The 14,917-nt window shown below is 41.4% G+C and overlaps 1 protein-coding gene across 4 annotated transcripts in view; it reads right to left on the minus strand.

Annotated features, from left to right (window-relative positions):
* Positions 1-14,917, minus strand: part of PDE4DIP (phosphodiesterase 4D interacting protein) — a 142,532-nt gene that overhangs the window by 59,522 nt on the left and 68,093 nt on the right. For 2 of the 4 annotated variants that reach the window (XM_079760615.1, XM_079760613.1), the window contains exons 9-10: positions 1,262-1,393; positions 219-338 (exon numbers count right to left, since the gene is read on the minus strand). In XM_079760615.1, the coding sequence (XP_079616741.1) occupies positions 219-338; positions 1,262-1,393 (252 nt within the window). Of the gene's footprint in view, positions 1-218; positions 339-1,261; positions 1,394-8,231; positions 10,083-14,917 lie in introns of those variants that run through there. The other 2 variants (XM_079760614.1, XM_079760612.1) reach the window with 2 other exon arrangements.

The following is a 14,917-nucleotide window of genomic DNA, read 5'->3' on the forward strand; positions in this document are numbered from 1 at the left end:
GAGCACCCCACGTTAGTAAACGAAATGGTAATTAACTCCATTATCTCGCCTGTACAGATTTTAGTAGCAGGACTATTCCAAAATATCAATTCAGGTTAAGCTACAATTAATTTCTCTAGGGTAAGATTTATTAGTCAGACATCAAAAATATAGAATACTTGTCGACTTTAATGGGACACATCATTTCCTCACAGGTCCGTGATTGCCAAATATTTTACCTCACTTTCCCTGCTTTTCAGAGTTTCCTTGAGGCTTTGAATTGTACCATCTTGCTTCTGAGATGACTCCTGAGCAGACTTTAGTTCACAGCTCATTTCATTCAGTTTCTCTTGAAGAATCTAAATTCAGGAAAGTAAGAGAGTTTATTAGGTCAATTATATTTCTTTCTTTTTTAAAAATATATTTTATTGATTTTTTACAGAGAGGGAGAGGGATAGAGTTAGAAACATCGATGGGAGAGAAACATCTATCAGCTGCCTCCTGCACACCCCCTACTGGGGATGTGCCCAACACCAAGGTACATGCCCTTGACCGGATTCGAACCTGGGACCCTTCAGTTCGCAGGCCGACGCTCTTATCCACTGAGCCAAACCGGTTAGGGCCAATTATTTCTTTTAACCTCAAATGCAACCATAAAATCCTCCCTCAAATTTAGGTTCAGAGGATTCCTTGGGAAACATTACCTTATTACTTTTCCCCCAATATAGTGACCATTCAAGTCCTAAGCCAATCAGCAAGAGAAAGTGGCAGGAAAGGTGAAATACTTCCTCCTACACTCAGTTGCTTCAATTCTCACACATTGTGCTTTTTCTATGATGGCAGCCATCCTGGGCACTTGTGCATACGACTCACTGTAGATCCCTTAAACCAAGACCAAGGAGCTTCTGCTATCTAGCATCATACAGGACTACACCAGGCCAGAAGCTCAGCATCCCAAATTGTGGGACTTTTCTTCTAAGCAGATGTTAAAATCCATTGGTTATGAAGGGATGAGAAGTTAAGCTAAAATCAAAAGCACAAATCTCCTATCTCAGTACCTTATACACTTAAAGATTGCATTCAAGTTTTAATCACATACCTAAAAGGCACCAGAAACCTGATCTGTGCAGAACAGGCTAACATCCTGATGTGAAATAAAGAACTACACTTAAATATACACTATCCATCTCCCAAGTCCTACTCAGAGAAGTTAACAGACTCAGCCAGAGCCAGTCACATCCCCAGGAAAGTATGATCTCCAAGGGCCACCAGGTGATTATACCTTGTTGGTAGCCTCTGTTTGCTGGATTTTTTCCTGGAGTTCTGCCATGTGGGACTCAGGTACCGACTGTTGAGTTATAATGGTCTCATCTGAATTCAGCTTTTGTTGTTTGAATAACTCTTCGGTCATGGGCTAGGAAGAAGCAACAAGACAAGTTACTTGAGTTAAAAGTAACCAACAATAAATTTTATCTTCAAAGGATTTTAGCATCTTTTGCTAGAGACTTACAAAAACCAGTTGTTGCATGCATTATCAGTATGAATTCCTGAAGACAGTCCTGTTCCTTATTAAGAGTACTGATTCACTTCCATCCTTACTATACTCCCTAGCTCCCCTCCCTAATTCTCCCAGCAACTCACACAAACACTACCTATTCAGTTAAAGCAATTAATTCAGAGTTTAAAGAAAGGGGAGGATTCAAAATAGAAAATGATGATCATATATTCACTTTATCCTGTTTTCAATCAGGAAATTCAAAAGGCACACTGATCAAACTTATGTCATCCCTAAGAGAGGAAAAGTTATATTCCAACTATCTTTCTTATAGCATGCTTGCTCACATTATTGGAGACATTGGCAGATTTTTAATATGGACTATACATTAAATAATAGTATTTTATCAATACTAAAATTATATAATATATAATACTATAGTTATAAAATAAGAGATGTCCTTATCTTTAGGAAATAAATGTTGAAGTATTCAGTGTAAAAATGCATTATATCTGCAACTAATTCTCAAATGGTTCCGGAATGAAAAAAATAATGTGTCTATATAGACAGTGGGAGCAAAGTTAGCAAAATATTCAGCAACTGGTGAATCTGGGAGTTCTATGAAACCTCCCTCATGAAATTATTTCAAAATAAAAAGTAAGCCTGGCTGGAGTGGCTCAGTTGGTTGAGCTTCCTCCTGTGCACTGAAGGGTTGCAATTCCTGGTTTGATTCCCATTCAGGGAACATGCCTGGATTGAGGGTTCATCACATGTGCAGAAGGTAGCAGATCAATGTTTCTCTCTCCTCTCTCTCTCTCTCTCTCTCTCTCTCTCTCTCACTTTCTCTCTCTATCTCTTCCTTTCTCTAAGCATGTCCTCAGGTGAGGATTTAAAAAATGATAATAAAATAAAAAGTAAAAAATATTTTAAAATAAATTTAAAAATCCATAGTGGTCTGAGGGAAAGGTGTCTTACAGAAAGAGTAATTCACCAAAACAATTCAGGTAAAAAACACACACATGTATTATTTATATATGGGATGATCAATCAGACTAAGATGAACTCATTGAATTATACTAATATTCATTATGAGCTAAGAGTATTACTAAAATAAAGCTTTAGGAATTCACTGTGGCATTAAATTCCACCTCCTCCTTCCCTATTCCTCCCTCCCTATTCCTCCCTCATTCCAATTAGAAACTTATAAACCCATTAGAGGAAGAGAAAAAAGGCAACTGGTATTCATTTTTTCTTTCCTTCACACTTTCGACCTCTTATTACCACCTTGCAGGCAGTGGAGTTACAGATTACTTTAAGTCTCTTCCTGCCAGCAACTGGGAGCATAAAGATTTCAGAAGAAAAATCTCTTCTATTCCTTCAGTGCTATTTGTCAATTTTTCTGTTCACCGTGCATTACTATCTCCTCTGCTCACTGTGCTCTAACCCCATACTATCCAGCACATCTGTTAAGTACCATAGTATACAAAGCATTGCAGAAGGGAGCTACATATAAAGGAACATGGAAGCACACGAAATATCAGCTAGGGACAAGCCTTATGCAGTAAAACAGAGAGCATGATAAAGCGACTAAGTTACCCTAAATTGGTTGGTCAGTGTGCAAAGATCTACAGAACAAGACAGGAAGAGGGAACCAATGAAAGAGACCTAGGGTGGATATGAGCCTGGGAAAGAGAAAGGCCTAGATGACTACAGTATTGCTTCCCAATAGAAATGCAATGAGCTATAGACATGATTTTAAATTTTCTAGTATCTTCATTGGCTAAAGTAAAAATAAATAGGTGAATGCAATTTTAATAAAATATCTTATTTAATCCATTATATCCAAAATACTATCATAAACAAGCATTCAATATAAAAATGATTAACAAGATACTTTACATTTTTTCATACTGTCTTTTGAAATGAAGGGGTATATTTTACACCCATAGCACATCTCAATTCGGATTAGCCACATTTCAAGTGCTCAACAGCCACGTAAGGCTACCTTGCTGGATAGCACAGGGATTGAGCATAAGCGGCAAAGGAGATAGTAATACAGGATGAGATGGAAAGGAAGGCAGGGTAAAATCATATATAGCTTTTGTACACCAGAGTTAATGAAATTGAATTTCATTCCCATTGAAATGAGATTGGACTGCAGTGTTTTTAACAGAAAAGTAATCCAATCATATTTAATTTTTCAAAAGGTCACTCAAGCTGCTCTGTGATGAGTGGATTATGGGGGAGCGCCAATAGAAACAGGAGACTAGGCTATTGCAGTAATGTAGGTGAAAGATAACAGCAGCCTGGATTATAGTGGTAGTAATGGAGGGGGAGAGAAATGGGTAGATATGTTTTGAAAGTATAGTATACAGGACAAGATGGAAGAGAGAAAAAGAAAAAAGAAGCAAGAAAAACAACTCCTAGAAAAATTGAGGTATTTGTTGTTGTGGTATAACAGGGAGCCTTGCCCTGAATCAATGTGAATTATGTCACACATGGGAGACGTAACTATTTAATAGGCATGTACAACAATTCTAAATGATAAATAACTATCATTTATTTAATGATAAAACATTGTCTACAAAACCTGGCTTTTTATTTCCTCAAATAAAACAACTTTTCAATAATATCTATTATTAGATATGCTTCAAAAAATGTTAAATATATTTTTATTGATTGCACAGAGGAAGAGAGAAGGAGAGAGAGAAAGAAACATCAATGATTAGAGAGAATCATTGATCAGCTGCCTCCTGCACTCTCCCTACTGGGGATGATTGAGCCTGCAACCCAGGCATGTGCCCTTGACGGGAATTGAACCCGCAGACTGACGATCTATCCGCTGAGCCAAACCAGCTAGGGTGATATGTTTCAAATTTAAACTATAACAAACAGAATCAAAGAAAACAGCCTCATGTTTAAAATGGTAGGAACTGTGGTTATATCTATGCCCTTTAAACAAAGAATCTTAGCGCTGTGAAGAAAACTTTAATTATCTGGCCCAATACCATCCTACATTTAGGAAATGGTGAGTAACTTAGAGATGGTAAGTAATTTGTCCAAAGGGACACAGGAAATCAGGAAAAGGTTCCAATTTAACCGAATGCACTTAAGTTGGTAATGTATCTTTCACCTCTATATACGTAAAATCACTATTTATCATAATGCCTAAAATATTATAGGGGCCAAAAGTTTTTTGTTTAATAAAAACAATAAAAAGCAAACAAACAAAAGATAGGCCTGTCTCCTTCTCAGGAAAATGTTCTAATCCTTTAGTGGCTCTCTTACAAATAAGACGAGATAGAAAGACAGATGGATGATATTTAATATAGATATCTCAACAGCAAGTTTAAAGCCAAGAAGGCCATCGAAGAGTACAAATGAATCTGGGTCTCACCTGAACCCATCTTGGCATAAATTATCATAGGAAACTCCTAATTCTGTAATGTACTGACTTAAAAGCTAGAAGTTGTTTGTTTCTTCTTTAATCATAACACTTTATTATTTTACATCTCAGAAAAATGTCCTTTCAAATATGAGTGCCAAAGAGCCTTTAGCAAAGCCCCACTGAACCAACAGCTCATGAATTCTTGGGAAGTATCAAGTACATAAATCAATCGCTCCTATGAAGATTTTATCGAGCCTGAAATTCAGTAATACTTGATTTGGTTGATCAGTGTTAATCTCCGGACTATCGGCTACTAAGCTCATGTTGTAATAATTTTAATTAAGTTGCTTTAAACTCAGGACAAATCCAGTATCAGAAAAGAGAATTGCTTCCAGGCCTAATGTTGTATATTGTAAGACCTTTAGGCTAAAAGGCAGTCATTTAGGTCTTCTGGGTTAACAGCATTTTTTCTTGGCATGTTTCTAGTCCTCACAATACCAAGTCATTAATCTCAAACTGCTGTAATTTTCGATTCCATTGTTGATAAGAGGAGATACATAAGAATCATCACCCAGCATCAAATTAAAGACCTAATCTTGTCCAGCATCTAACACATCTTCCAAAGGCCTGCTCTAGGTTATGTAGCTAAACCATGAGAGCTATGATTTACTATAGTCACACAAGAGCAGACCCTGGCATTGCAAAGCTTGAAGCAAAGATCTGCTCTTGGAATTTACACAGAAAAGGAAATTGCATGTGGGCCAGAGCTGAACTGCTGTTTACTAAGGAACCACACCCCTATCATAGCTTTTCTAGTTCAGGGCCAGACAATAAAGAAGGAATAATTACCAGCTAGAATAAAGCTTCAAACCTTTCTTTAGATATTTAGACAACCAATATGTAGAATTTATTCAGGCATAAATTCTGTACAAGGCAAATAAGCCAATTTACATAATATTAGAAAATTAGTAAGCAGGAGGATGACACTGTTGCTGTTTGTCTTCAACATAAGGAAGGAAAAAGCAAAGACAGACAGTAAGAAAAGTAATCAGGAGGCACTGTGATAGTGACATTTGAATAGTGCACATCACTGGGAAAGTAGAGGACTAAACAAAGAATCAAATAATGTTACTGAACAATCTTGCTCTTTAGGATAAAAGGTTTTCTTCATATTTGTAGTAGAATATAACGAAAGGAAATGTTATTCTTTTGTGTTTTTTTCTTTCTACAAACTAAGAGGACAACTACCAAAAATAATTTACATTTATTTCTAATATTTCCACATTTGTTCAGAGCAATAGACAAAAACCCGTCTGCCTTTGTTCCACTTGGCTCTGGCTCTGCCATAAAGCACAACAGGCCTAGGGAATTTAAAAGTCAACCTGGCCTAAAGAACAGACTAGGGGTCCAAACATACATTTTATTTACAAACACCTGAGCCCAGTTTATCTTCATACTCCCCCCGCCCACATCCTTAATTATTAGAGAAAATGGCATAGTAATTAAAAGCCATAATTCAAGCTGAATGTTATTTTCTCCCTCCTCTTGATGTTTTATTATTCAACAAACAGTAAAGAATGTAAGCCAAGTGATGGGTGGAAGGTCATACACTTTGTTTTAAACATCTATTTTCCTAATGCCCAAATTTAGTGAAGTAAAGGGACTTGATGTAAAGATGCAGTCAACATAGTTTAAAGGAATCCTCCTGGAATCCTTAGGGTATAGAAAAGAGACTCTGTTAAAAATAAGTACGTATTTAATTCAATGTATATCAGGCAATGTAACTTAATACACAGATTAAGAGGTCTTGGCTGAGAATGGTTAGGGACCTTTGGCTGTGCCTGGGCTAAGTATGTAAACTATGAGCTTTCCAGATCTCTCAACTGAGGGCCTGCATGAAATGATCTTTAAAATCCTTCCCAACACCAAAATTTGTTGAGTGCAGGCACCAAAAGACAGAATTTTTAATTAAATATGGATTTTAAAATTCCTCTCATTTTGCCTGCCATTTTCTGTCTTTACTTTTCTATTAATATTGACCATATATGAGAGGGGGTAAAATAAGCTTATTTCCCACCCACCCTGCCCCAGACTACTTTTAGATCCTAATATGAAAACACCATGTTTAATTGTGACATCTATGTCTGGTCACACAAATACTGTAAAGCCCATATTTAGCTGTGAGGCTCCACTCCAAGAAAAGGAAGCAAAAGAAAAGAAGCACACAAGCAGTAGGCACACTAATACTTAGTATTTTATACAAATGAAAACATTATCAAACTTTTTCTAACACTTTTATATATACTGTTTCTGACAAATTTGTCATTGTGATGCAAGTTTAATATATATATATATATATATATATATATATATATATATATATATTTTAAAACTACTTTTCAAAAATTTCAAGTGATAATCAACAATTTCATTTTTTTTTATCAAGCTGTAAATTTCTAGGATGATGGTGACTAGCAGGCTTCCCCAAAATGCCTTCTAGATCTAGCATTTACTGTTGCTATAGAAACAAAATAGCATGTCAGATCCCTGTATACTAGTATAGCTGAATTTTAAAAGTGACATGAAATCTATTGGCCAGATGTAAGCAGCTCAAATTAAGATCAATTGCTACCCTCTAATCATTTAGACCCTCAAGAGTATAATGGATGAAACTCTATTACTTGATAATGGATGAATCCTTTCTTAATATCAAATATCTCCTAAAAGAGCTCAATAGACTAACTGGCTGTGAAGTTTTCTCCTTAAATGACATTTTAAATGACAACACTTGAATTCCCAAATCTCTTTTATGAGCAAGTCACCATCAGTCCTCTATTAATTTAGTATAAATATTGCCCAGATGCCACAATACTTTGGTGAATTGATAGGTTTTCCCAAACCTTTACCCTATGCTCTAATCAGTTTGAAGCTTACCTGGGGAAGAACTAACTCCCTTACAGAATGGGAGAAAACATCTACAAATCTAAAAATAAAAACAGAACAAAAAAAAGAAGGGAGACAGGGGGAGGGGAGGTGTGTGTAAGAGGGAAGAAGAGTTCTAGTGCCAGACATAAGATTATGTTTAGTGCCAGACATAAGATAAGATCATAGGGTCAAAGTGAATTTGAAATATTTATCTGCAATTTTGATTATGGGAAGGCCAATAGATGTTGCTACAAAGGGGGCTGTGGAGAGCAAATCATTTGAGTGTGAATCACATACTGTATACTAAATGGGACACAAGCGAAAGGTGCGGCAAAAATAGGCTCGATGATTAATTTTCTAATTAACCTTCATTTAGAAATCATGTGAAGCTTGAGGCCGGATAACTCTAATAAAAAAAAGACACTATGTAGCCATGTTGTATACCTGGACCCGGAGTGGCAAATATTCTTCACAGAGATCATCCCACAGCTCCTGCAGGTCTGAAATCTCCAGGGAGTAACTGACAGGTGTGCTGTACAGGGGTTTCAAAGACCGGTGAAGGAAACCGGAACTAACTCCATCTGTCACGCTAGGGCCAGGCCTGGCTCCAGGGGGGCTGGATTTCACTGGAATAGGAAGCTTGCTCCCTCGGGGGCTCTGGATGGGTTTATAATCAAGCCCTTTAATCATGCTAAGAGCTAGCTCCAGCTTGTGGTTACACGTATGCTGCGGAGCCTGCTCCTCTGAGCAGCAGTCACACTTGACAAGCTCCTTCGCACTTCTCTCGGGTTCCTCATCCTTTTGCTGTGGAGGACTAGCCTGGACACTTGCCTCCAAAGATTCCACCGAGGATCCCGGTGTCCCTTCCTCCATGCTTTCTCCATCGGGGGGGACCTTCGTGCTTGGTAAGTCTGGGGGCCCAACCTCAGACAACGCTGGTTCTTCAGTGCAAATGCTGGTGGACCACCTGGAGGAAGGGCCGCACATGATACTTCTGGCCACCTTGCGAGGCACTTTGCAAATGGCTTCATAGTCAGAATCGGCAACCCGCAAAGTTGCACAACCACGGCATCTCCTGGGTCGGTGTCCAGGGCCTTCCGAACCATGGCAGCTGTGTAGCTCCTGGATCTGGTCCTCGTTTTCCACCCAGCACTCAAACCCCGAATAGGCGAAGTCTTCCTGGAGCAGCGCCGAGTACCTCACGTCGGGTAAGCCGGAAATGTCAACCGTCCCGTTCCCCGCCTTGGTCTCCGCGCCCCAGTCCTCGTTATTCCTGCGATACAGGCTGGCGATGCAGAACTTGAGGCGGTCCTTCTCCAGCAACAGCTTCTGCAAGCGCTCGATGGACAGGGCTTCGATCCGGGCAATGACGGTGTCGAAGCGATAGATCCGGTCAAGCATGAAAGCACACTTGCTGCAAACAAACTCGGCTTTGCCGTCGCGGGAGACATCCTTGCCGAGGACGTGCGAGAGCAGGACCTGGAGGTTGAGCTTGGACGTCGTGTGGAAGATCCAGCGCCGCTGGTTTCCGCACAGCTCCCGGGCACAGATCCTGCAGATCTCCTTCATCTTCCCTCTCCGCCTCCCCCGGGGCGGCCGCTGCGCGGGGTTCACTCACCGGCGCGGCGCGGCGCTCCGTCTCCCACCGCGGCGGCTTCGTGCCGGCATGGCACAGCCCGCGGCGATCCCCACCGTGCAGGGGGTCACCTCTGCCACCCGCGCGCGAGCGCTGGGTACCGGAGTGGCCAGCCCCGCCCCTCGGGGAGGGCGCGAGCGCGGAAACGCCTCGGGGCGATGCTAAAGTGACAGCAGAGCAGGCCGTGCGCGGAACCTGCAACGTCTCCTCCGGCTGTTCCCTCCCGCCAGCCGCCGCGTCCCGCACGTCCTCCCACAGAAGGCAGGCTGGGTGCGCGGAGCCCGGGCTGCCGCCGGCCGCTGACGTTGAGGCTTGGAGACAGAGGATCAGATTTCAAGATGGCGTCAGCGGCTAAAGCTCCCGCCGCCTCCCGCAGGATCCTCTGGGAACTGTAGTCCGGGAGGCCGCACCCCGGCTCTGCGCATGCGTGGTGGCGAGTGTGTGTGTTCCTTCGCCCCAAATCGGGTCACCGCTCCTTGCGGGGTAACACAAACCTGGCTCAGTGTGTGTTCGCAGTGGCAAGCAGGACGGACGCTGACCGCTGCCAGGTCACTTTCATCGGCTAAGATTTCACCACGAAAGCGCATCAGTTCCCGCGTGGGTCCTCCCTGCCGCCCTGCAGCACGTCCGGAGGCTCTGCGCGGGGAGGAGAAAGCCGAACCCCCTCCCCCTTCTCCCCACGGGCAGTGCCACGTCCTCTGGATGGAGCAGCCAGGCAGTGCCACTAGGTACCGCTGCGTGCCGCCTCCCTCCCGCCTGCAGCCCCACCTCCTCTCCCATCCAGTCCGGTGCTCGCATTAAAAGGCCCTGCGGCTGCAGAGGCGGCCGAGGAGAAAAATTGGATGAACCAGAGGGGGCGCGCGTAGGGCGGATTTTAGACGGCTCAGTTCAACCTCTCCCTCGACTACTGGGAATAACTAGAAACGCGATGTTGGGAGTGGGTGGTAGGTTTAGCAACCCCGGGTGATTTGCCCTTTTCTTTTTAGAAATTCAGAGATGGCACAAAGCAATCACCTGAGAGAGTCCAGCAAATACCGCATGAATGCAGCTGGTTAAGCAAGATTTTAAAGACAATGGAAGAGAAAGTGAGCTGTTTCAAGAATGGAGACACCTGAGAGTAGATTACCATCACCCAATTCTCTTTCAGGTTCTGGAACAAAAGACCTAGCTTTGAGCAAGAGTCCAGAGTGTCAGGGAGTGCTGCTCTGCAGATTTAGGGCTGGGAAATTTCTCGGACTTCAGTTAGTACCCTGTTTTATTCAACACTATATGGTTGTAAGTCACCCCACCCTTGGGTATAGAACTTGGGATGCACACGAAGACTGGAGGGAAACTGGAGCTCTGACTCGGAGGAATCCAGGTGTCAAATCATTTACAATAAAGAATTTTCTTGTTGTGAGAGGCATGCAGACACCTCTCACGGGGAGGAAAACAGCCCCAGCAGTTACCTGGAGTCTCCCAGGGCAGGACATTTCCCAGTGGCAATAACGCTGAATTTTATTAACCTGACCTTGTGAGAGGTCATGGCCAGCAACAGTCTAAGTATATCTTAAGCCCATACTCCCCAACCTGGAGATATTCAAACGCGTTCAATGAGAGTCCAAATAACTTCCCAGAATTCTTATGGAGGATTAAATGAGATGATTTGGGAGGAGTACTTTGACAGTAAAGAATAGCGAATGTTGTTATTTTAACATCATAAAAATATTTTTAAGTAATTTTAAAACTTTGTGGGGGAACAAAGATTGTATTGTTCTCTGATTTAATCACCAAAACAAAATCTTAGTAGCTGCATTGGGAGAGGGGACAGCTCTTAGAGCTTTGGGCTGCACAGGCTACAGAGCTCTGCATGTGTGATTTCACTAAGTATGTATGTTCTGGCCCTAAAACCAAGAATGCAAAATAGAGTTCCGAGTAAAGCTCATTACAGCTGCTAACCCCCACTTTGTCATAAGAATAGCTTTGAAAATTGGGAAGATAAAATGTAGCCCAGAAAAATTTTATAAAAGGCCCACTTGCAAACTCAAAACTTTATAGCTCCTATCCGTATGAGATTTGGAAAATATTATTGTACACACCACACATTTATGAGTGAAGCAAAGCATATTAAGGTGAGATTTAGGGCTTCTGTGATGATTTAGAATAGAATGATTATTTCTAAAACTTGTCAAAGTTACATAATAAAGGAAAATTTGAGAGCAGGGTGCATAACATAACAAGCTATTAAGTAAATAAATTATTGATTTTACATATCAGCACTTTGCCTCAAAATGTATTGATACATGCAACTATGTCCTAGGTCAGATCACTTATATCTGGCCCTTAATTTCCTAATCTACAAAGTAAACATGTTGAATTTAAACAGTAGTTTTCCACCCTTGTCATGCATCAGAATCACCTCGAGGATTTGTTAAAGCACATTGCTGGGACCCATCTCCTCAAGTTTCTAATTCATTTGGTCTGGGGTGAGGCCCAAGAATTGGCATCCCTAACAAATCCCAGATCATGCTAATAATGCTGCTGTCTGGGAATCACACTGTGTAAACCACTGCATTAGAAGTATCCTAAATTGTGTTAGTAAAATCTCAGTCTAAGATCAGAAATTCTTCAGATAAATTGAAAAACCCACCAATGAAAAACTACTTATAAAACTGTTGACCTTAGAGAAAACGATATACTAATTTGGAACAAGATTCCTTAGTATTACTGTGGTCAGGATGTTTTGCACTATCTCTATTTTGATCTCTACATTTGGGGCCCTGGGAAGGATCTCTGAGGACCGTAGTCACATTTGTACCCCCAGCATTGTAGTGCTTCTAAGACCTAATTCTGGGCTGGCAGTTTCCAACAGAATCAGATGTGGAAAATCCCCATGTCTCAAACCAGTTGTATTAGGTTTCATTGCCCTAGTTATGACATGGGGATTAGCTGTTCCAATTACTAAAAACTATGCAAAAAAAAGAAAAAAGAAAAAAAAAGTGGTTATGGCAGAGAAGTAAAGCAGATGAGGAAATACAAGAATATCAATCAAACCAGTTAGGCTTTATGGTAATACCACAAGCATGATTTCCCTGTGCTGCCTGGAAATCTTTAAGACGACAGAAACAATCGTGTTTTGCATTAACAACTGATACAGCATTTCACAACACTTCTCTAAAACCAGCAGATTTCCAGTTCAACTACAGATTGTAGTCATATGGGTATGGGTATCAGCAGGATCCCTTAAAATAGTAAGCATCAGAGTCTTTCCAGTTAAGTTATTAAATACCCATAGCTACTTAAGTGAATTTTATAGTAGTGTTACATCAAGCAACCCATGAGCAAGAATTTTTGCAAACTCTGTCTTTTCTCTGCCTTCAGGGAGCTTTCAGTTTAGTTGAAGGGGAGAAAATATGGATGCTACAATGAGAACAATTGGATGGTAAACTAAATGGTACTGATTTAACATTCAATGTGACTGCAAAATAAAAGTTGAGATGAGCATGGGCTTTGTAGTTAAAGGGGACAAGAGCGGCTTTTGAGATGGGTCTTAGAATGGAGACAAAGGAAGGGACTGCAGAAAAAGGAAACAGCATCATCAGAAGTCTGTAGGTAAAGGGAGACAGTAGAGATTTTGCCGGGCATTTGAATGGCCAGCTTCATCCTACTCAATACATCTTATCCTCTGTAATTTCTCATTCAAAGAACATGTGTGAAGGGCCAACTATAAGCCAGACTGTGCCGTGGTGCTATGGAGGGCCTTGGCAACTAGAATCAGGACTTAATGTTATAAACTTGAGCAGAGAATGGCATGATGAAAACTTTATTTGGGGAAGATTAGCCAGGCAACATTCAAATTCTCAGTCAAAAGATCAGAAATTAGAGTTTCAGGAAGAGATTTGGGGATGATTACAGGAAGACCTGCAAAAACGCCACTGCAGTTATTCATATGTGGGGTAATAGAAGTCTGGGGTGGAAATGGGAAGAAAGTGGTGTGAATCCGTTTGAAGGCATGAACAGCAGGACTTGATGACATATATGCAGAGAGGATGAACGAAAAAAAGGATTGAAAATGGAGGTAAGGTTTTTGGTCTGGAAGACTGATAGATGAAATGGTCTAAATGAGCAGAAATGTGAAGTTGAAGAGTCAGTCCATTTGCAAAACGATAATGAAAAATTTGATTCGGGACCTGCTGAGCTTAGGTGACTTGAGGAAACTCTTCTGCAATCCAAGCACAGGTGAGAGGGGACAGGATTTCAAGGAGGAGAGCACTGGTTAACAATGTATAAAAAGCTGGAGATACATCAGCAGGAGAGAGAAACTTGGTTGTGTAATTTCTCTACCTGGGTGGATGTGTAAGCGTCAGAGTTGTTGCCTTTAACTCCCCAGATTCCTTCCCTATCAAACCAAACACTACATTCATTCCATCCTTTTTCTGAACATCTTTAGCTTGTCCAGAAATGTTGCTTCACATTTTCACTATGCTTTCCATTTCAGGTTCTGGAAACCTTAGGAGAAGCTTACTCCTCTAATCATTATGCATACTATCTCCACTGTAAATGCTCAATAAGCATTTTCAATGAAGCTATAAAGAAGGCCCTTATTTTTTCCACTTCCTGTGATGTTGGAGAACTATGATTGTCTTAGCTGATAAGACCTGTTTCTGATACATGTTATCAATGGGGGTTATGTCTGGGAGACAGGGATGTTGAGTGAAGTTTTGTCAATGAGTCTCTAGCTTCAACATTCATCAGCTTAAGAAGGGGATGCAGAAATGCTGCTCTGAAAGAAAAAAAAATAAATCTCGTATGAAGTTGGCTGGGGCTGCCTCAGCTACTAATCCCTGCAAGGTTTTCAGTCTCTGCCTTGAGCTTCGGAGCGCATTATTGCCTTTAACCTCCACTTTAGATCTCTCCATGGTAACGCTGGAATGTTTGCTATTTTAGGAAACATGCCTCACTGAACAGCAGCGTCATTTGCATTGGGTTCCAAACAAGCCATAAATGCAATGGCTTCGGTGTCTGCTGCTTTGTGTGGGTGCCTGATTGTTCAATGCATGCCTCTCCCGAATTCTGTTGTTCTGTTTCATTTTCAGGCCAGCCACAGTGAAATTACATGGTAATGAATATTACCTTATACTGCGGGGGAATGGAGAGAGAAAAGGGAAAGGAACAAAAGGAGAGTTCCTCTAGACCGTTCATCGTTTCCCCTGCCCGCACACCCTCCAGGAAAGGTTTCATTTAAAAGGTGCTTTGAGATGAAGCTCCTGCCATTCTGTAAAGGGAATAATATCCGTCACTGGGGCCACTGCCAGCTTTCCCCTGCAATGCTGAGGATGCCTTCACCGAGGAAGAGAGAGCGATGCTTTGTAAACTTGGCTCCATTCGGTTTTCTGACTCCCTCGTGAAAAGGGGGACAGCCACCTCAAACAGCTCCCAAGCACCCCAATCACAGCATGCTAGCGACCCGAGTGGATACAGAGGATGGGAAGCCAACGCAGTATTGTCAATTGGT

Source organism: Cnephaeus nilssonii (genome assembly GCF_951640355.1).
Source record: "Cnephaeus nilssonii genome assembly, chromosome: 21".
Classification (NCBI taxonomy): Eukaryota; Metazoa; Chordata; class Mammalia; order Chiroptera; family Vespertilionidae; genus Cnephaeus; species Cnephaeus nilssonii.